Consider the following 22,823-nt stretch of genomic DNA (forward strand, 5'->3'; position numbering starts at 1 on the left):
CTGGATTTGCCCAGTGAGGCTCTGTCGGACATAGGAAAGGACCAATTTTTTGTAGGCCAGTGTCTGCTGAACCTTTGTGGCTGCACTTGTAAAAAATCTTTTACAGTTTGCATAGACATAGCTTTGTCTTCCATTTTCTTTAAACCCTCTTCTGCCTTATTACCAAACAGAGTATCATGCTGTAAAGGTGCATCCAACAATTTAGCTTTAACTTGATCAGGCAGATTTTTCTCCTTGAGCCAGGCATGCTTTCTAATCACAGATCCAGTAAGTGCGGCCCTGCAAAACCACATTGCAAAGTATGTTTTCCAACCTGTTCTGCTGCATGCAATAATTCCTGTAATTCTTTATTTTCCAAACATTCAGGAATCAACATCATTTTCTATTTCAATAATCCTATAACATGCTGTTGATATTTAAACATATGAAACTTGCAGTTTAAGGCCCTAATTGCCAAGGCTGCAGACGTATAAACCTTCTTTGCCCATCTATCCAGTGCCCTGGAATCTCTATCAGAGGGGGTAGGATTCTTAGCTGTTGAGGCCTTTACAACTTTGGGACCTTGTGAGATAGTTTCAGGGTCAGCATCAGGATTTTTGAATAAAAATTTGTGGGAGTCAGGAACCCTGTAATATCTGTCTGGCTTACTAGGAGCCGGAGGCAGGGAATCTGGAGCCATGCTGGATTCTGAAAACACATCATCAACAATGTCTAATACAGGAGGTATTGCCAAAGGCCTATGCTGAGGAAGAAGAAGGAAATCCCTAAGCCTCTTTTTTGATTCCGAGAAATCCTGACTCTCCCAATGAAAATGTTCCCTTAAAGTATGCAAGGTTTCTCCAAAAGAATAATCTTCAGGAGGACATGCAGATGGGATGGATTCCTCTGCATCTGAATCCTCATAGGGTGGTGTAGAAAATTCCTGATCAGAAGAGGAATCAGACTAAATAGAAACCTGATCTGAAGATTCATAATCAGTGTCTTGCATAGGCCTCTTATGGGGGGGATGGGAACCCCTGATCAAGGTAATTAAGTCCTCAGCCATTTTGATCATCTGTTTTTTAGGCATAGAGGCCTGAGCACGTGGCTCATGCGTTGTTTTTTTAGCCTTAGAAGTTGCTTTTGTCTTTGTTTTTGAAGCTGGCGTCAGTTTTATATAGAAATGTTGAGGCCTGAAAACACCCTCAGAAGCCGGTGCCAGCTCAGCGGCTCTGGACCCATCCGAGGGACAGACATCCGCGGGTACAATACTGTGAGAATCCTGCGGCATGCTGGACTCCGCATGGGTCTCGGTAGAGACCTGCGACTCGAAAGGAGCAGGTATCAGGGGTTGCGAAAGTGCCTCACTGAGTACCGGCAAACTGGCGACTGGCTTAGGAGAAGCTTCGTCGTCGGTTTTGGACCTCGACGGTCTGTCTCTGTCCTTTTCTTTGCATTTTTTGTGAACTCCAGTAGTCAGACTGCTATCCAACGACATTTCAGGGTAACTAAATCTGTTTCCAAAATATTTTGAAGCAAAGATATACCGACGCTTAATAGTGCGTTGGTTAAATCTAGCACAAAACCGACAGCAAGGCATGTTATGATCTGGGCCTAGGCAAGGAATACAGTACAAATGAAAATCCTTATGAGGTATTTGCTTCCCACAAATAATGTAATTATTAACTTTTACTGACATTGGTAAGGAGCAAGAAAAAGTTTCCCCAATGGGGTAACTTAGCTTTAATTGAAGACTTCGGTTCTGAAACTCGAATGTGAAAATTTCAGGAGTCGGCCGACCGTCACTTGCGAACTGCTTCTGCTTCGGGCACCACGCGGCAAGAAAAACTGAAGAAAATGGTGTCGGCTGCATGTTTTATACCCCTGACAACCTGACATCATGGAAGAGGAGACCGCAACCGAAGTAGGACCCAAGACTTTGATATTCAGGCCGACTGAGGGCAACCTGCCAGCAGATTACCCAAATGTAATGACTGCAACAGTGAAACACGAAGAACTTAGGGTATGGAGTAACCTCTGGTGATTATTCTTTGTACCCATTTGTCTTGGATGATGTTTAGTCAGGCTTCTGGATACAAACATATGCGACCCCCGACCGGCTCCAGAGAAGCACAGCCGGGCCCCACATCAGGAGCGCTGATAGAGATAGCCTCAAAAGGAATTGCAGCCTCCCTGGTTTTGCGGCCCCCCCCCCCCGGCCTCTAGGGCGGCGTCTACCATTAGCCCCTCCTCCTCTGCCCCTGAAGGAGGAGTCACCCTGTGCATCCGGGAAAAATCTCTGGGACTTCTTGAACCACATCTTACCACCTCTCTGACCCTTAGGATATGGTCTAGAGGGGATGGTAAAACTTACTCCCACGGCAGAGAGAGTTGTCCCTTTTTGTTCGCACCTGGTGAGTGTATCTTTTACTTTAGGTCCAAACAATGAAGAACCGGCAAAAAGGGCATTGGTAAAGGTAGACTTGAACAGCTCCGCAAATTTACATAAGCACATCCAGGAGTGTCTCCTAAGGATACTCCTGAACCCGCTGCCCTGCTCACTCTGTCGGCTGCATAAGAGATCAGCCTGATGGAGGAGTTCACGATGGAATTTAAGGTGGACAACTGAGCAGACACCTTCTCAGGGACTCCTTCGGTAGATGTACCTTGAAGAGTATCTCCTAACTCCTTGAGGAGATCTCTTTGAAGCCTCGTAAAATGTGTTAGATAGTTCAGCGATCTGAATGTAAAAGCCGCTGAAGAAAAGATACGCTTCCCGTATCTATCCATCGTTTGAGACTCCTTATTCGGCATATGGATAGATGAAGAAGTCTCCACTAGCTCCTTCTTATTGGCCGCCGCCAACCCCATAACATCTACAGGCATGCCGTTGGACAAAAAAATCTTTCTCTTTAGGGGCAGACAGAAATTTATTGGGTCTTCTGGGAACTGGCTCCATGGCATCAGGAGTCTCCCACACCTTCCGACTAATCAGGTCTAAAAGTTCATCAAAAGGTGGAGACACCCAGGAGGCTGAAGGCCGAAACCTGAAAGTCTTCAGGTACATTGACTCCTCATCAGAAGGGGTGACAGTGGGCCAGCCGCCTCTGCTTAAGGATCTCTAAGATGTCTACAAAGGAGACATCATCAGAGGAGACTTGGGGACCCTTCTGACTCCTCAAGGTCAGTGTCTGAAGTGATGGACTCATCCGGGAATTCTACATGCTTCCTCTTGCATGTCCTCTTCCAAGGGGGCTCTTCAGAGAGGTACTCTAGGGAGGTCTCGGAAGACTGGGGGCCACCCAACGGGGATTCCTGAGGCTGTGGGTCTCTGTTGTCATGCGAGAGAATAGGTGCTGAGACCAAGGTCGGTGCTTGAGGGGGAAGAGCGTCTGCACCCTTGCATGGAGCTGATGAGCAAGAGAGTGCACTCCTCATCTCGAAAGCAGATCTCTCCGGCTCCAAAGACCGCCCCGGTTCTGAGGAAATGGAGGTAGTCATCGGCTCCAGAGCGACCGGCTCCGAGATGGATGTAAGGTCCGAGCTCACCCTAGCCGACACACCAAGAGGAAAACTCGGAACCGAGGAGGTTCGGGTTCAAGTGTCCCTGTCTGGGCCGACCGGTGAGCTTCGGCTCCTAGATACCACAGACGGTGCCAAAGATGTCGGAGCGGAACTCGGCTCCGAGACAGCCACAAGGGGAGCTGGAACAGAGGGTTCCACAACAAGGCCCGACTCGGCTCGGAGGAGGAACCACAACAGGGAGGATGGACTCAGGTGGCTCCAGAACTGAATGGGTCAGAGCCAACAACAATTTGGGCAAGGCAGACGACTTCAGGAGTCTAAGCACTACTCTCTCCACATGTTCCTCTGACAGGTTCTTGGAGGATCTGGATGACAGGGTAGGCGATCTGGATCTCTGTAAAATTGTAGATCTTAAGGTTGGGGAGACTGGCAAAGTATCTCTGGACCGGCTCCGATGTAATTTTTCAGTAGTCGGCTCAGAAAGGCTTGGGGCTGACACTGACGTGCCAACATTGACAACCTCGACCTGCCTCCTCGGAGCCGAAGTCTTATCAAGTTTAGATCGTTTCTGAGGAGGTTTCGATATGCTAGTCGGCACCGGAGAATGCCTCTTGGCCTACTTAACCTTCTCTTTTTTGGAAGAATGTGATTTGGATGAAGAAGAAGAACTCGCTAAGTCTTCCTCGAAGGAAGGCTTGAGGAGAACTTTGAAAATTAACTTGTTCTTCCGCTCCTGGAGAACTATGAAGCTAAAAGAATTGCTGAATAAACAAGTTTCCTGCAAATGAATGGCTCTGAGACAATATATACAATTACTATGGCCATCCATAACTGACATCTTCTGGCAGCACTTCATACATTTTTTTGAAATCCGAAGGTTTGTGGTCTTTGGACTCTTTAGACATGTTGGAAAGCTATGTAATAAAGCAGTACGCAACAAACACACGAGGACTAGGTCCTCTAACTTAAAAGGGCCTAGCCCTAACAAACACACACACACACACACACACACACACACACACACACACACACGAGACAGAGTAAAGAGGACTAGGTCCTCTAACTTAAACAGACCTAGCTAGATAGCCTAAGTCGTACGAAAAAAAGCCAGGAATTAATAGCAGTCAAAGAAATGAGCAAACAACACTGCACGCAAGCTTAACTTTTCTAAGGTTTTGAAAAACAAAGGCCCTAAAAGCGGACCCGCAGTGAAGACTCTAACAAGACTAGCAGAAAACGCTGCACACTATATATATATATATATATATATATATATATATATATATATATATATATATATATATATATATATATCTATACACACACACACACAATAAGGCTAGAAAAAAGGTCCTAAATAAACACGGACCTAAGAAATATCAATATTATAAGAAACTATCATACAGGATACCAGATGGAGAACAACAAGGGCCAATGAACAACCAGTTCTCAACAAACTAACCAATTCAACAAGCGAAAAAACACTTCTAAACTATTCTAAACACTATCTAGTAATAAGATAACTAGCTATAGAAACAGTAAAGTGATAATAAGACAAAAACATTTAAACTTAGCCACAGCCAAGCAAAAAGCACTTCTGAACTCGTAGATGTGGCAAACGAGATCTGGGGATTGTACTAGTGCACTATGGAATACCTACCTAGCCACGAGCCAACTAACAGACTTTGAGCTTTGTAATAGGCCAAGTCAGAGTCGAGGATCGTCTCCGGACCCATATGTAAGAATGAAGGCGAGCCAGGACTACAGAACATCAAAGCTTCCATTTTCTCAGGTTTTGTATCATCTTTTTAGTCTCTTCCCACATATCCTCTGCTGCCACACCAAAATCATTTTTAATCCATATTCTTAAATCATCTTCTTCTTTCGGCTTTTCCCGGTTAGGGGTCGCCACAGCAGATCACCTGTCTGCTCATGATTGGCAGTAGAGTTTTTACGGTGTCGAGTTGCCAGCCAGGCACCCAACCTTCGACGGAAGGCACACACACGCATGCACTCGCACCTAGGGCTAATTTAGAGTGTCCAATCCACCTACAGCATGTATTTGGGATGTGGGAGGAAACTGGAGCACCTGTAGGAAACCCATGTGACCACGAGGAGGACATGCAAACTCCACACAGAAGGCAACCCAGCGAAGGATCGAACCGGAGAACCTGTTGCTGTGAGGCGACAACGGTAACCGCTGCACCACCATACTTTATTCATGTCTCCATAAATGTGGATATTGCTGAACCAATTCATATGTGGGTATACATTTTACAGCTATTGCCTTTGTTTTAGCTTCATTAATTTTGTATCCTGAAAAGATCTGAAACTGTCTCAAAATGTACCACAACACTAATGTCTCTTTCTGGTTTTGTCAAGTATAAAATAACACAATCTGCAAATAGAGCCAGCTTCTCCTTATTACCATACCAATTACATCCTTGAATTTCTGAGTCTCTTACTTTTTTGCCAATGGTTCCAAATATAATGCAAACAAAGGGGAAAGAATACACTTCTGCCTGGTTCCTCTGCTGAAGCAGAAATTTTCAGACAGGACCCCACCCACTTTAATTTTCACCACTGATCCCTCATATATCCTCCTAATCAACCTTATACTGTTTTCAGGAAATACAAATGCTTCCATTGCCCTGCTCATAAAGTCCCAGCTTTCTTTGTCAAAAGCTTTCTCTGCATCAAGACCCAAGAACAGTAATAGTATTTTCTTACATTTGGCTTCCCTCTGGATCATCAATGTTCTGTTAATGTTTTTGAATGTTTGCCTCCCCTCCACAAAACCACATTGATCCATATCTATCAATTTTGGCATTTTGTTTGCATTTCCTTTAGCCATTATAGACATGAACACTTTATGAAGCTGGGTCTGATGGATCTTTACTCTCTTTAGGTATTACAGCTACCACTGTTTTTTCCAGGATGTTGGTACGTCTCCTCCTAATAAAATAATGTTAAACAAAACTTCCAGATCTTTATCAGTTTTTCCCTCCCAGCTTCTAAACTTCCACAGGAATACCATCTACTCCTGGGGATTAGCCTGTAGATTACTTACACATCACATTTTTTTTATCTCATCTTCCCCTAACCTAACCATTTACTAATTAAGCCTCATCTGTACCTAACCTTGGCATATTTAATTCTTCTATAAACATTTCCATTTGTACCTTTTGATATCCATATTTCTGTGCTTTATTCAGACTTTCATAGAATTTCTGAAATATTTTTAATACCTCTACAGGATCTCTTGTTACCTTCCTTGTTATAGTTTCCCTAAGCTTGGCGACAGCCCTTTCAACTTTCTGTTGACTGAGTCATTGTGCTAAAAGTATTTGTGCTGTAGGGCTAGTATCAAAAAACAGTTGCTTAACAGCAATCTTTCTAAACTTGTGGATATTATTGAGGTAATCCCTTATTTTCTGCTTAGCATTCTGCAGTTGATCCCCTTGTTGTTCTATGAGATTCCCCATATTCTCCAATACTTTAACATTTGTCAGTCTCTAAATAATTCTTGTTACTTCTTAACCATTGCTCCCTTTCTTTTATTTTCATCCTATTTTAAACTCCTTAATTTTATCCCACTCCCTAGCTATATTTTCAGAAGTAATTTCTATCCTCTCGAATAGCCTCTGAATAATCTGGTCTACCCATTCCTTACATTCTTCTCTTTTCAACACATAGGTAGGAAAGCACCAGCGTCTCATTTTTATTTCATTACCCTAAGTTTTTATTTTAGTTATTACTGGCACATGATCTGAAATATTTATTGGGCGAGTATCAAGAGTTTCAATTAAATGAACATGTTCCTGTGAAATGTAAATTCTGTCTAGCCTAGCCCAATTTTTATATCTTGGGAATAATATGTAAATTCACTCCCAACTCCTATCAAGTGATATTCCTTTCTGAAAACTGATTATTTCTTCCAGAATTTTGTTAAGTTCCATTATAGCAGTTTTAGGTGGAATATAAACACATCAGTGTAATCGTCCTCCCTTGCCAGTAGCCCCTTAGCACTGCAAATCTGCCACTATTGTCTTTTTTATCCTCTTCTATTACTATTGGAGCTCCTCTTGCAATTAATATAAGTAGTCCTCTTTTCCTTTGTCCCAGATATTCTGCTGAATAACCATCCTGAAAACCTTTCTTCATGAAATTCACACGTTCAGTTCTTTCCAAGTATGTCTCCTGTAACACAGGTATTTGCAGTCTACATTTTAATATAGTTCACTATTCTTTCTTTTTTGTATTTATCTGTAAGACCACTGACTTTTAAAGACATTACAGAAAGCATCATTGTATTAAAAAGTTATTATTCCCATCTTTTATGTCTAAAACCATTGTTGTTAAATGTCTAGTTCCAGCTTTTATGTTACGTGCATGTACTGTTTGGCAGATTGAACTTTAATATAGTTGTTTCTTGACATATCTATTTCAGCCTATGTTACATCTTACAAAATGTTTTATTTTACTGAAAACCTTTATACAATAAATAAAAAACAAACCCCCATTACCCCCTAAAACCTATTAACTTAATACTAACACACAAAACTATGTACATCTTCAAATATTTAAGTTTTTTTACCCTTCTTCTTCTTTCGGCTTTTCCCGGTTAGGGGTCGCCACAGCAGATCACCTTGTCCACTCATGATTGGCAGTGGAGGTTTATGGTGTTGAGTTGCCAGCCCGGCGCCCAACCTTCCACAGAAGGCACACACACACGCACTCACACCTAGGGCCAATTTAGAGTGTCCAATCCACCTGCAGCATGTCTTTGGGATGTGGGAGGAAACCGGAGCACCCGGAGGAAACCCACATGACCACAGGGAGGACATGCAGACTCCGCACAGAAGGCACCCCAGCTGAGGATCGAACTAGAGAACCTCTTGCTGTGAGGCGGCAATGTCCCATACTGACAGCCAAATTCACAGACTTGACTTAACCTAAAAAAAAGTGTATCCATGCTAAGATGCATGGTGCAGCCTGTGTTTCTACTAAATGCTAACTGGTTTTGTCTTATCTTTATAGCTCTCTAAACTGGGAAAACCCCTGAATGCTTTCACAGAATATTATCTCTTAGCCAGTTTCTCTTTTCTATTTTCTCCAAGCCAATCACACTCCGCCAGACTGTAACCAATTTCTCTTTATCAGATTGTTTCCATGGAGGCATGAGAACCAGCCAGCCAGTTTCTCATTATCAGATTGCCTCCATGGAGACACGAGGGCCAGATACAGAATTGCTACTAAGCATACATTCATTTGCAAAAAAAGCCTCATAATATTCAATATTCTTTTTTATTTACTTGCTTTCTCTTAAAACTTGTTAGTAAACCCATCTAAGGTCCTTAATCAAGTCTTTCCCTTATACAAGAATGAGAAAAGGCATGCTAATTTTTTTCTCATGCCCTTTTAACCCGGCTTTTTTTTAAAACATTGCAGTGCTTACATTTCTTAAACTGAAGAAAAAAACTATTTACAATCCCCATTACAGTTGAAAATAACTGAGAAAAACGTTACTTTATAGCATGCAAAGAAAACCATACATCACAAAAACAGTACTATTAAGAAAAAATGTTTTCTTTACTTACAACTTGACCTTCTCCTCTCTCTTCCCCTCCCCAAAGTATTTTTCTAAACATAAATGACATGAAGTAGAGCATATACTTGACAGTCCTCCACAAGTCCAACAAATTCTGAAAAAGTCCAATATTTCCAGATTTCCCTGTTCTTTCATGTTTCACAAATATAATTATTGCACTGTAATCCCACATTAAGTTACTGGTTTTATTACTGTTTATCTCCAACTCTCAAATCCCGATTATGCTTCATTTTCAATGTACTCAATTCTTCTAGTCAACTCTTGTGCTCTCTTCCTTCTCTACATTTTCCATTGAAACAGTGGAAAAGGTTTAACAGGTACAGTCTCTCTCTTTCTCTCTGTTGTCTTTATTAACAGAAGAAAAAGAAACAGAATCTCCTCCTGTTTCACAGCTCACTTTATATTGGACAAACGTTTGTATTTCCTGCTTAGCGTGTAATTCATCAAAAAATGATTTTGTCCCTCCAGGGAAGCATACCTTAAAAACAGCTGGGTACAGCAGTTTGAATCTCACACCTGTGTCTTGACATTCTCTGAATACTGGAATTAATGTACTCCTCTTCTGCCTGGTGTAGAATGAGTAATCATTCCTCACAAACACTCTGCTGTCTCACACTGTTAGCAAATTGTCCTTCTACCACAGTTTTGTCAGAATCAACTCATTCTGCTAATAGGATTGCATCTTTATTATTAAAGGTCTAGGTTGCTTTCTCATAGCTAGGTTAGGAGCACACACATGATGTGCCCTTACAACTAACAACTCCTGCAGTGGAATACCAGTCCAGTTGCTTAGTTGTGCTTTCATAAAATGAATGCAGTCTGTTCCTTCCAGCTTCTATGGTACAGCTGAAAACCTCAGGTTCTCCCTACCTGCTCTGTCCTCTAATTCTATTATTTATTGAAACATCTCTTCCTGAGCAGTCTCATATTCAGACAGCATTTCCTTCATTTCAACCTCTGATTGCAGATTTATCACCTCATATAAATATCCGTTAAAAGCTTCTTCCATTTTTTTCGAACCGTTTGTTGTTTGTGTTGATATACTCCATCAGTGTTTCATTTAAGCAGGTCTGTGTGCAGTTGTCTTATATCTCCCTACAGGTTACTGGAAGTCATGTCTGAATGTAGCACTGCTTTTTGCTGAATAGCTACAGAACTTTTCCCAGTCAGTGTTTCTTCCTCACTTTTTGTAGCTGATTTTTTTCCAGGTGCTCTGTAATTCTTTTTCTTGGCATCCAGGCAGTACACTTACTAGCCAGTTACTGAAATTTACCCATGAACACAAAAGTCTACTCGCCTTCTCAGTTGAGTTTGTTTTCACACTTCTATGTGCAGCCATCTTGGAAGTTGCAGCAGTTTATCCTTAACCTTCGGCCTAAAGAGAGAAGCACCATAAAAAGGGGCATTCATAGAAGCCACCTTAAAGTGTTCTGAGAATCCAGTGAGGTGTGGCCAGGCCATGCCAGATTACGATACCGGAGCTCACTGATCTAGCTGCCCCATCCACTGTGTTGTGTAACAGACACATGGACAGCAAGGTGATGAAATCAACAGTGGCCACCTGGGTCTTCAACACTTTTTGAAGATATGCAGCAAGCAACTGTTTCAGAGTTTTATCTGTCAGGGCACTGAAATCTCATCATATGTACCAGTTGGTTCATCATTCTGATGGAAGAGGTACTTGATACACATAGGTTCATAGGTAGGTACTAGGCTATCGGCCCTGGGGCCTATATAAGCCTAGCCAAAAAGGTTCCCTGGCTTTCACCACCCAGGAAAATTATTTTCCTGTGTCCCTGTCAAGAAGTGCCGCAGAAGTGATCCCCTGGGGGAATTTTCTATTTCCCATTCAGTCGTCAAGATTTTTCTTAGACAGCCAATGAGGAGCTTTGCTTGACATGAATGGGTAGTTTGTTTCAGAGTATGGGAAGTCTCTGGGACAGGAATCTATCCCTCCAGCATGTTCTGTTTATTGTGGTGACAAGGTTTAGGTCCCTGGCGCGTATGGTTCAGAGAGACTGAGATTTCTTTAAGTGTAGCATGTCCAACAGCTCTGGGTTTGACATAGCTTTGTATGTTAGGCAGAGATCGCCTCTGAGTAGGTGATATGCAAAGGAGTAGAGCTGGAGTACACATACACAATCTTCCAATCTATCAAGCTATCTATCCATCATCTGGGAATTCTTGTTTGTAAGAGATGGATATAGCCTGCATGTCCTCTGGGACCTCACATTTGGTGGCTACTGATATTACAATGAAGTTGACAAGCTCTCTGTTAGTCTAGAGCAGCCTATCCTCAGGGTGGTTCAAAGTACACTGTTGGGCTTACATGGAATTAGCTCCAGATATCCACCTCCCTCAAAGCCTTGGAGCCCACCATGTCAATAACCTTACCTGGCAGGGAGTACCATGCAGGCTGCACGGGCTGAGAATCTCCAGTCTTCTAGTAGGATCTCTTCCTTGGAGAAGGTGAAGGTTAATGGGACACAATCTCCTATGCCTCATCACTTTAAGAATCTCAGCAAATCTAGAATCCTCATGGAGGGGATGGGGTGAATCCACACCCCTTAAAGATCCAGAGAGGAGTCTATGTACTTCCTCTTTCACAGCCTTTTCCTAAGTAGACTGGGGGAATTCATCTGAGCTTTCCTGATGGGAAGGCAACACAGTCCTGCACTGTCTCCTATGCCTCTTAGATCCTCTGCCCCAGGAAGCAAAATGGATGAACAACCGATAGGCTCTACTTCAGTGATATATTGTGTGGAACCAGTGCAGCAGAGGTGTCTGTTCTTACTGGGAGATCTGAAATGATCTCCTCTGTGTCAAACTTTCTACCAGAGTGCATGGTGCTGAAGCCATCATCAGTGACACATCAGCGCCGATGCTGAAGGATGAAAACCATCAGCACCAAATTCAGCACTAAAGAATTGAAAGGTGAGAGCATTGGCACCAACAACAGCCCGAAAATGTTGGAAGTGGAGTTGCACTAGGACCTCACTGACTATCTTTCCAGACCTAGTGGGGGTTGGGCTGACACCTCCCGTGGCACTGATGCCATACACACCAAATAAATCAAATCCGTGGATGCGGAGAACATTGGCATGGGATCTCTATACAGCTCTGAAACTGGGCTGTAGGTTAAGAACTGCAATATAGGGAGTCAGGGCATTTTCTCAAGCCACCTTAGTCACTGCGTGGAGGAAGAGAGCACCAAACTGAAGCTGATCCTTCACAAAAGAACTAATTTTGTCCCAATTTAATGTATGGGGCTACAGAGGGACCTAGGCAAACAGAAAGATGCATACAAAGTGCAATGGGAAAGAAACCTTAGCAGTTACTGCTAAGAGGAGAAACTTTACGTTCTCCTTGGAGCAGAGTTCATCAGCACAGTAAACTCTAGCTTTGGAATTGAAGCAGAGTGTGAAGGACTGGTAACTGACAATGGTCCTAGATGAGGTGAAGAGAAGGATATTACCTTGAGGAACTTCCAGTTTTCTTTTTTCCTTTCTCTTCCCTAGGCAATCGACCCTGGCATTGTCACCGGACTTCATTTTCTTTTGGTGCCTCTCTCCTCAAGAAAACCGTTTAGCATTGACATATTCCTCTAGTCAAGATGAATCCTTGAAATAAAAGTTTTTACAGATTAAGCAATCAGTATTAAGATATCTAAATCCACAGCACGTAATGAAAAATTCATGTGGGTCTTGGGATGGGATCTTGTAACCATATTGCTTGCACTTCTTGATAACAGAGGCCTTATTATCCTTATTCATTTTCACAACAGCTGCTAAATTAAGCATCGGCAATTACAATAATCACTAGACACATTCAGAGCCAGAACTATGCTTCAGTAACAATGAATAGAAAAACAGAAAGGAAAATATACTATCAAGCACTTTTTAGAAATTAACAAGGTTAGAGGAAGGTAACAAGGGAGTAGAGAACGTGAGAATGCCTGAGAAAAAGTTAAAATGAAAAATACTTTAGAATTTTAGCAATATATTTAAGTGAAACAAGTAATTTTAAGTGAAGAAGGCCATTTATCTTGCCAAAAATGTAAAAAGAATCCTCAAAAAGCTCTAGCTAATCCTGAGTCTTTGAAGTGCTTGATGGCAGAAAAGAAATCTCTTGAGTTAGTTGAGAGCACAGCCTTATGGAACAGGGAAGGAGTTCAAAGTAGCCAGAGTTCTCATTGAGATAATACACCTTCATCCAGTGTAAAGAGAAGACCAACTTAAATCAAAAGTAACATAGCATGACTGGGTGGTGTTACTATGCAATGCAAGGGGTGTGGGAAGGAAGAGTGGAAGCTGTCAGCAGTGATGCAAGTCAGAAGGGCGGACATTGCTGATGCTCCCATAAGGGAAGGCATCAAATGTGAGGTCAGAAAGAAGGATAAATACCATCTTATGAAGGGGAGGGGCTACTGAACTGTCATGGTCAGAACTCTGGGTAAGCACCCTGCAAGGTTAGGATAAACACCCAGGATATTAAGATAGAGAAGGGAGAGGAATTTCAATAAACTTAATTAATATATCATCCACAAGTCAGTTCAAGGGAGGAGGAAAAAAGACTGCAGGAAAGAACTAATGAGTGAGATAAGACAAAAAGGGATATGAATGTGCCAGAAAGAAACAGTAAGGTACTGACATCTGACACAGAAAGGAAGCAGGAACTGACTGAAGTCTTAGGTCATAAAGAATTCAGTCAACTGGTGTAGGATTGTAACAGAAATGACAAAATTCTGGATGTGGTCCTAACTAAAGATAGAAAGGCTCAGGGATGCCCAGGTGAAGACACTAAACCTACAGTGATCATGACAATATATGGTTTACATTGTGTGTGTGTGTGTGTGTGTGTGTGTGTGTGTGTGTGTGTGTGTGTGTGTGTGTGGTGGGGGGCTTGCCAAATATAAGAGCAGAAAGGATGGTATGAGAATTTAGCAAAGGGCATTGTGATGATTTGGGGAAGATGATCAAAGACAAGTCAGGGGACTGAGTGCAAACTGGTGAAGGAACAAGCTATGGAAATTGGTCGAGGATGCAATAATCAGAGACATGGACAAGTGTTTGACATAGAGGCAAACAAAAATAAGGGCAATGTTGCTACAAATGAAGGTAAGACCAGTGATTAGGGCAAAAAAATAATAACATACAGTAGGTAGAATGAATGTGGAGGCAAGTAGAAAACCAACACAGAGGTGAGAATAACAAAAGCATAACCTACAAGTGAGTTAGTGGATAGCATCAAGAGGGGAGAAAAGTCTTTTCTTAGGAACACAACAGAAAAGTAAAGAAGCTCACATCTCACTAGACTGAGAATAGGTTGGAGGAAGATCATGGAAAAGCAACAGTCCTGAATGGATACTTAACTTCAGTCTTCTTGAAGTAAAGCAAAAGGGAAAAGGCTGTGTTAGTAGGGAAGTACAGCAGAGTACAGAGAATGTACATGGACACCAGGATAGAGAGAGAGAGAGAGGAGGCTGACTATGTAAATTAAGAAGATAAGACTGCCGCCAAGAGTTCTCAGGAATCTGGACAGTGTGCTGGCAGATCCTCTGACAGAGATATTCAGCAGATAACTGATCACTGCAAAAATGTCCCAAGACTGGAATACAGCAAGTGCAGCACCCTTGTATACTGGGGCACAGGAGAACATGCAGAACTACAGCCCAATTAGCCTGCAGCACAGGAAAATCATTGACAGAATCCTGAGGAAAAGGCAGGTTTCTTTACAACAGAAAACAATTAGCATATGTTCCAAGTCAGGAGGAGCAGTCGGTCAGATCTGATCCAGTTTTATGACTATGTTACAGGAAAACTTTAAGGGTAAGTATGGGCAAAAACTGAAAAAAATATATACATTTTTTTTTCATCTTAATCATGACATTATACACAATGCAAAACTTTCATTATCACAATAACTCTTATTATTAGTTTTAGTTTTTTCATAATCATGAAGACCCTCATGGAGCCACACATGCTGGATATGATTATGTTTTCTTGAAAAGCTATTTCTTGCCCATAATGCCTTGTGAGGGCACAGATGAGCTTTACAATGTCTTACTCTGTGTTGCCAGATCACAGTCCCAGTCATTTAAAATAGAAGTAGTGAAAATACAGTCAAGTCTTTGTTGTAGTGACTCTTGCATATGTGTTGCACCATCTATGAAAACTTCTTGAAAAACAATAAAGAGATAATACAGATAATTTAGCCTTTTTAAAAACTGATATTTTATAGGTTCATAGGTAGGTATACTAGGTTATTGGCCCTAAGTCCTGTATAAGCCTAGCCAAAAAGGTACCCTGGCTTTCGCCACCCAAGAAAATAATTTTACTGTGCCCCTGTCGAGCAGCGCCACAGAAGTGATCCCCCGGGGTGAATTTCCTATCTCCCATCCAATTATCAAGATTTTTCTTGAAGAGTGCTAATGAGGAGCTTTGTTTTCTATAGATAGGTAGTTTGTTCCAGAGTATGGGAAGTTTCTGGGACAGGAATCTATGCCTCCAGCATGTTCTGTTTATTGTGGTGACAAACTTTAAGTCCCTAGAGCGTGTAGCTCGGAGGGATTGGGATTTTGTTAAATGGTGCATGCTCAACAGCTCTGGGTTTAACATAGCTTTGTATGTTAGGCAGAGATCGTCTCAGAGTAGGCGATATGCGACGCAGTATATCTGGACCGTCTGCGTAGGATATCTCTTTGAGGCCGGTAATCCTCTTTGTGAGGTATTTCTGCAGCCTTTCTAGTTGTTGTCGATGTCTTGTGAGGTACATACCAAAAGGGGTGTTGTACTCTATAGGTTCATAGGTTCAGTGACACTGAGGTAACCCCTGGGGTGTATCTGCGATCTCCCATAATGGGTCTCAGTGAGGAGTAGAGGGGAACAATGATCTCTTTTTTCCTGGATGAGAAACCTTTTGTGATGAGGTGTGCCACGTACAAGGATTTCCTTACTACTATGGCGATGTAATTATCAAAAGAGAGACTACTGTCCACCTGTGTCCCAAGGTCTCTTATCCCACTTTCGGTGTTAAGTAGACTACCACCTATGTGGCAGTTGATGATTCATAGGTTTAGAGTTTCACTTCTATCTTCCTTCAGTGAGTCAGAAAGACTGTTATATATCTTGGTTTGCTAATTAGTGAAATTGCTCTCCGTGGTCACCAGGTTTATTCATTTCAGACTATAAAAGTTTTAATATGTTTACTGCCCCAAGGAAAGGAAAAAAATGCGGCATTTTGCGACACTGCAGAATAAAAGAGTTTTGAATTTTCAGCCTGAATATCTTTATGATCTTAGAGGGTGTGAAACAACAAAAATACTTTAGGACAAGAAAATATCAAGTGAAAATAATCCGCCCCACCTCCCCAAGACATCATCAACAATGTCCACACTGAAACTGATAGGAATTCCTATAACATAAAGATCTCTGCCAATTACACAGCAACTTGGCAAGTGTAAAGTTATCAAATGAAGACAGTTTGGGGTAACTTAGAATGTGTAAGCAGGTGTTCCATTTCATTTTAGTAAAGTTACCTGAAGACAGCACTTCCATTACAGGTTTTGCTGAGATGTAACAACCTCTAGAGGGTAAAACTCCAGGTTATAAAGTTGTTTGAGTTGAAGTCCTTGTGACCTAGACATGGACCTTAAGGGCCACACAGGTTAGTGACTATTGCCCATGTTTAATACAGAATATTACTTATCTGCAGGTATTGCCACCAATTAACACTGGTGTCAGAAAACCATAGGCAGAGGTCCACAAAGGCAGTAGCTAATGTATAGCAGTATTTAGTAGTTATTTAACATACTAAATACCTGCCTTAATCTCTTAAATAAAACAAATGGGTTCATTACCAATTGTAACTGGATTATTATTCCATAGACATGGATTCTGAGAGATGATATTTTGCTGAACTGTGCCTCCTAAAGGAATTGCACCAGTCATCCATCCCACCCAGGTTCCAAACTTTAAAAGTGGCTCTCCTGTTTGGAGAAGGTTTTACATTAACATATAAGATGATTTCTGGTAGTAGTTCGGGTGGAGTGTCAAGGCAGGCTCGCTTGCTTTAAAGAAACACAAGCCTATGCAGCCAGCCCCATAAGAGAAACAGATGGGGAATTCAAACCCACTGCTACTCCTGTTAAGAAAGAGCTTACACCTACGGATTCAAGGTGGCTTTCCATTCCATAATAAATTGCCAATCAAATTTTGACACCTGGGCACATTTGTGGAAGATGTCTCATCAAGAATAAGATTCTGGGAAGAACGAACAATAGGAAGAGGTTACACAGAAGAGTCAGTTTGCACTTGCATAAAATGGAGAAGAGGCCTGGTGTTACTTTCCAAGAGTTTCCCCAAATCAGAAGTCACACAGATTCCTAACTATTTACACTGTGTAACAGGTTGGAAGAAGTCCATGCTTCCTGCCAGTTGTGATAATGTGTGTGAGCTGAGTGGAGAAAAAGACTGACTTCCGCATACTCAGCTATAACCTGGAAAAATGTACCACTTTCTTAAAAGTGTTTATTAAGGACGCAATCATCAACATACCATGAGGATACAAAAGTAACCATGTCTAAGTGAGACTCCTGATCCTAGAGTTTTCTGGTGTGAACAACAATCAGTAATAAAAGCAACCAGACAAATGGAGGGATAGTAGGCACCCTTGTCTAGTATCACATTTAATTTCAATCAGTTGTGATAAAGTCTAATTAGAAAAGATTTGTGCAGTAGATTCACATATAAAAGTTTGTATTTTTGTATAAAGCAGGGAATCCCACGCCTTCAATACAGGTCCAAATAACATTCCATTACTTGGAGTCAAAACGCTATAAAAGTCAACCAAAATAATTGCACAAGGCAAACTCATCATATTAAAAAGTATATGAATGTGAAGTCACAGCTTAAACAAAACTAGATCTCTCAGTCTCCCTTTAATGGAACCCAGGTGGTTTGATCCTACTAGGCAGAGAATTATCGTACCCAATCTATTCAGAGAGTCATCTTATCTAGTCTGCTTGCCAGTACTTTAGTCTATATTTTAATATCCTCTTGTAAAAAGAGAGAGAAGGTGGCAACTATTAGAATCAAGTGTGTGGGGGGGGGTCTTTATTAGGTTTTGAGAGCATACAAACCTTAGGTCTGGTAAGACCAGGTGGATATCTGTCTTGCAAGATACCTGTTTCAAAAAATCCTAAAAGAAGTCCAGTTAGACTGGATGTGAATGGTTTCTGAAAGTCTATTGAGAATCTGTTCAGTACAGGGACCTTTCCTCCAGACAGGTCACTGATTGCTATCTTAATTTACCCAAAACCTAATAGTTTCACTAATTCTTCCACATACTGGGGCGAGAGTACAGGAATGTTAAATTTTGACAGGTAATGTAAAGCCTCATTGTCTTGAGACCTTCCTCTGCTCTGGGCCACTAACTGTTAGTTATTTTTTAGATAGCTAATATAATATTAGATGTACATCCAGAGGCACTTTGCCCATTTCCTCAGTATCAATTCTAATATTACATTTATATCTATAAGCACTGTGACTATTTCCCCAGTATCTAATCTAATCTTGTGGCAACAGGTGTAAAACTTCTTTGTGGCAACAGATGTAAGTGTAGGAATGCTAAACACATGGTCCTGGGTTCGAATATAGCATATTCCATACACTATTACTTTGAGGAGGGAGGCTGGCATAATGGCTAAGGTGTTTACCTTACACACACGAGGTACAGAGTTTGAGTCACCTGGGGTAATTGGCTAAGTTTAAAATGGCCCACAAGGGCAGTTAGCCTAATACGAACGTACAAACCTATTAATATCTAGAGGCACTGTGATTACTTCCCCATTTGGCGCCTAAGTGCATAAAAAACACCTCTCAACAACATCCTTCATATCTTTAGCCAAAATATCAGTAACATTTTTGCAGTGACTCTTACATATGTAGTGCACCATCTATAAAAAGTACCTGAAAATGCTGAGAAATAATTGAGAACCTAGCCCTTTCAAAACAAGATACTTTAAGAGTTTCAAGTTCTTCCGTCCTTCCGCAAGTCAAGCAGTGTGCTATATTTCCTGGCTGGCAAAACTCAGTCAGCAAAATTGCTGTCAGTGGTTATTATGTTTATTCATTTTCAAACTATAAAAGGTTTAACAAGTATATTGGCACAAGAAATGGGAACATGCAACTTTTTATTACAACACAGAATTAAAACTGAGAATTTTGAGCCTAAATAGCTTTATAACCCTAGTGGATTTGAAAGAGTAAAATCTAGCTAGAAGTAACTTGCTGCATTTATTTTTCTTAGCAAAATGCTCCAGATGTGACAGCCATTATGATGCAGTAGCAAAGTAGATGAATTCCTAATAAAAGTATCATGAGATTTCATTCACCCTTAGAATAGTATGCACTGAAAAAACAATCAGACAGAAATGGCCCAGAGTGGGAGAAACTGTTAAGTCATGCTTAACAAGTGAAAGTATGGGAATCATTCTCTAGGGATGGAAACATATCCTGAAGAAAGGAAATGTTGCATTTAGGGTACAGCTGTCTCTTAAGCTTTAATATTTGATGGACAATATTACTTACACAAATGTCCTACAGCAGTCTGATAAAAGCATAGTAACTAGTTACCATTGTACATCTGCCTCTAAACACTATCACTTAATCATTTTGGTAAATACTATCATCTATGTATGACTAAAAGTTTATTTACCAAATACTGTTAAATGTCCTTCTTATTTAATTTGTAACTTACTGATCTATAACTCAGTACATACTCCACTGCATTTTAAAATCTTCACTTCAGTGTTAATTAGGCTTAAGGTAATGACATACAGCACAACATGCCCTGGTTTATTCTCTGCAATTTAATAAGTATAATACTTAAAATTTTTGCCTGGGACTCAGCCATGGCTGAGAAGGGTCTTCAGACCATATTACTCATCCAGTCAGTAAATAAAACAAACAATAAATAGCTAAACAAAAAGCCCAGCAAGTGTTGTTGCTGAGATACAGTGATGCAGAACGTAAAACTCACAAATTCATAACCATTTCAAAGGCTTGGTGCTCAGAAAATTGAATGAGGCACAGAAGCTACTCCCTGGCACAAATAAAGCAAATGACTAAACCCTGAAATACTATGAGGTGCAGTCTAAATTATACATATAGGACTCTAAGTTGACTTAAGATCACACAGCATCAAGGCAACTCAAATCACAATATAAAGAAAACATATCCTGCAATGTTAAAACAGTTTAATGCAATCCAGAAATGGAAAAGATGTCAAAGACGTTTTACCTTTCATTGCATCAACCATCAGGAGGCGATAGTGTTGTAGCAGCTTTGCAGTGAACCCACAGCCCTGCAACCTCAGTGTACACAACAGCGGGCAAGATTTAATAATGGATGCCAAATACTGGCAGCTGCTGTCGCCCAGCATGTTTGTGCTCAAATTCAGCTCTTCCAGGTTCTAAGTAAAAGGTAACGCTTTTGTTAATATCACTATTCATATATGCTTTATGCTGAAATTTCTTTTCAATGTTCTTCATGATGTATGCTTCATAAGGCAACATAAATAAATAATCAAAAAAAACTCCTGCAAATCAAGAACTGATCTGACTTTGATGTTGGACTATTACCCCAATGTTTGACAATGAGATAGAAGATAGAAGCAGAAGTGTAAATATTTTTAAATAACGTTTTGGACCCTCAAGCCCTTCTACTAACACCAGGCTGTGCCCGCCCAATTCTGTTGCGCACTTACATTCTTACATGTAGAGTGCTCTGGCCTGGTAAGCAAATTAAAAATACACACACATATGTGTATACTGTTGGAAGAGTAAAGCTGTTGAAACCACCAGTCTTATAAAAATACAGTTTAATTATGCACAAACAAAATCAAATGCATTTTTTTCAAGCAAAACATCCATCTTGTGGTTTAACCAAAAATACAGCAAGCATCTTTAACTTAGTTTCTTTTGGTAGGTCTTTCTGGATTCCTCTGCCAGGAAACATTCCCAGTTTCTCCTTCCAAGTCTTCCATCAGTGAGGTTGACTCACCTCTCCCAGAGCTGCTGTTCTAGACATCAGGTTCTCTTTCACCAAGGGCAAAGACCATTTTTGTTCGGCCTTCTTTTAGCTCTCTTTTTATACTACATTCACTAGTTCATTAAACAAGTCTGAACTCACTAATGCAGCCAGGCATCTTTCTGTTGTTAAAGAAACAGATATAAATTAACAAGAGAAATGTATTCATTTAAAATCATTCTATTCACAATTAACTTTTTATACATGTTTACGTCACTAACACTCTTCCAAGTGGCGAGAACCACCACATTGTACTACAAATAACCCTCCAGTTTGAAAGCCACTATTTTCATGATTGAAGGACAGGCTGTGTGTCCAAGACAGGTCATCTTGATTGTGTTGGATCAAGCCTGACCTCTGTTGCAATCTGAACATAAATGGGCTGCAAAAAAAATGCCCAGCTATAGAGCTATGTGTTCCTATCCTGCTGATGATATATCCAACATAAGGGAGCATGGTCTGTTACCAAAGTAAATTCTCTCCTTAACAGATGGTATGTTAGGGAGCCAAGTGCCCACTGGATGGCTAGGCATTCTCTTTTGGTTACAGAATACCCAGCCTCTGGTCTTCACTGATCCTAATCCCATCTCTGATGCCTCTGCATAGACTATAAATGCTTTACCAAAAACTGGAGATGCTAATACAGGCTCTGAACATGTTATCTTGAAATTGTTTCAAATCATTGTCTGCTATAACTGTTTGTTATGTAGAGGGTAATCCTCTCCCTGGTCAGGCCTGAGACTATTCTTGCTATCATTGAAAAATGGGGTACAAACTTCTGACATTCTGCTCACCCATAAAAGTGCCTTCAGTTGTTGCTTAGCTTCTGGAATAGGCCAGCTTCATATTGCTTTCATGTCTTATTTTTGGGGTTTAACAATTCCTCTTTATATATGACAACACAGGTATTTAACCTCTATAATGCCTATCTTGCTCTTAGACAAACTCTCAATTAATCAGTCTTACTTCTGGGATTCTAGTACAACCTGTACCTTAGCTAGGTGCAGGTCCCAGTCCACAGAATGTATAACAGCACTGACCAGACAAATTGCAGCACAGATGGTGTGGGATTTCATTATTCTGTCCACTAATCTTTGGAAAGTAGCTGCGGCACCACGTGGTCCAATCTGAAGAGCACAGTGTATGAATAATCCCTCTGGTGCTGAGAACACTCTTTTCCTTATTCTCAACTATTACAGTGACTGGTCAGTGACCTTTCATTAGGTCAAATGTAGTTAATCTTATCTTCATCAAATTTCTATGAACTCATTAACCCTAGGTTTGGGGTAACTCAAATTTTGAAATGATGTTCAGCTTCTTAAAATCACTACAAAATCTGACTGTTCCACCAAGTTTTGGGTGAACACCATGGGGGCTGCTCTACTCACTAATGGACTCCACAATTACTCTTAGCTGAAGCGTTTGTCTTGCTTCTTTTAGCTATGTTTTCTTTGCGACTGACAGACAGTAGACTTTTAAATAAAACTTTTCCCCCACAAACTAGGGTCAATATAGTGATAAATCAAAATGTGGTCAGCCAGGCAGTAATGAAAACATTTATGGATTCTGCACCAAAATTCCTTTTATTTCTTGTTTTTTTCTGGCTTGGATAATGTATG

At 40.9% G+C, this 22,823-nt stretch overlaps 1 protein-coding gene across 1 annotated transcript in view; it reads right to left on the reverse strand.

Annotated features, from left to right (window-relative positions):
- Positions 1 to 22,823, reverse strand: part of TONSL (tonsoku like, DNA repair protein) — a 1,124,870-nt gene that overhangs the window by 114,927 nt on the left and 987,120 nt on the right. The window contains exon 22 of the mRNA XM_044066303.1: positions 20,416 to 20,587. Within this exon, the coding sequence (XP_043922238.1) occupies positions 20,416 to 20,587 (172 nt within the window). The remainder of the gene's footprint in view (positions 1 to 20,415; positions 20,588 to 22,823) is intronic.

The sequence above is a fragment of the Protopterus annectens genome, chromosome 3.part1, assembly GCF_019279795.1.
Source record: "Protopterus annectens isolate FY-2018-M chromosome 3.part1, PAN1.0, whole genome shotgun sequence".
NCBI lineage: Eukaryota > Metazoa > Chordata > Ceratodontiformes > Protopteridae > Protopterus > Protopterus annectens.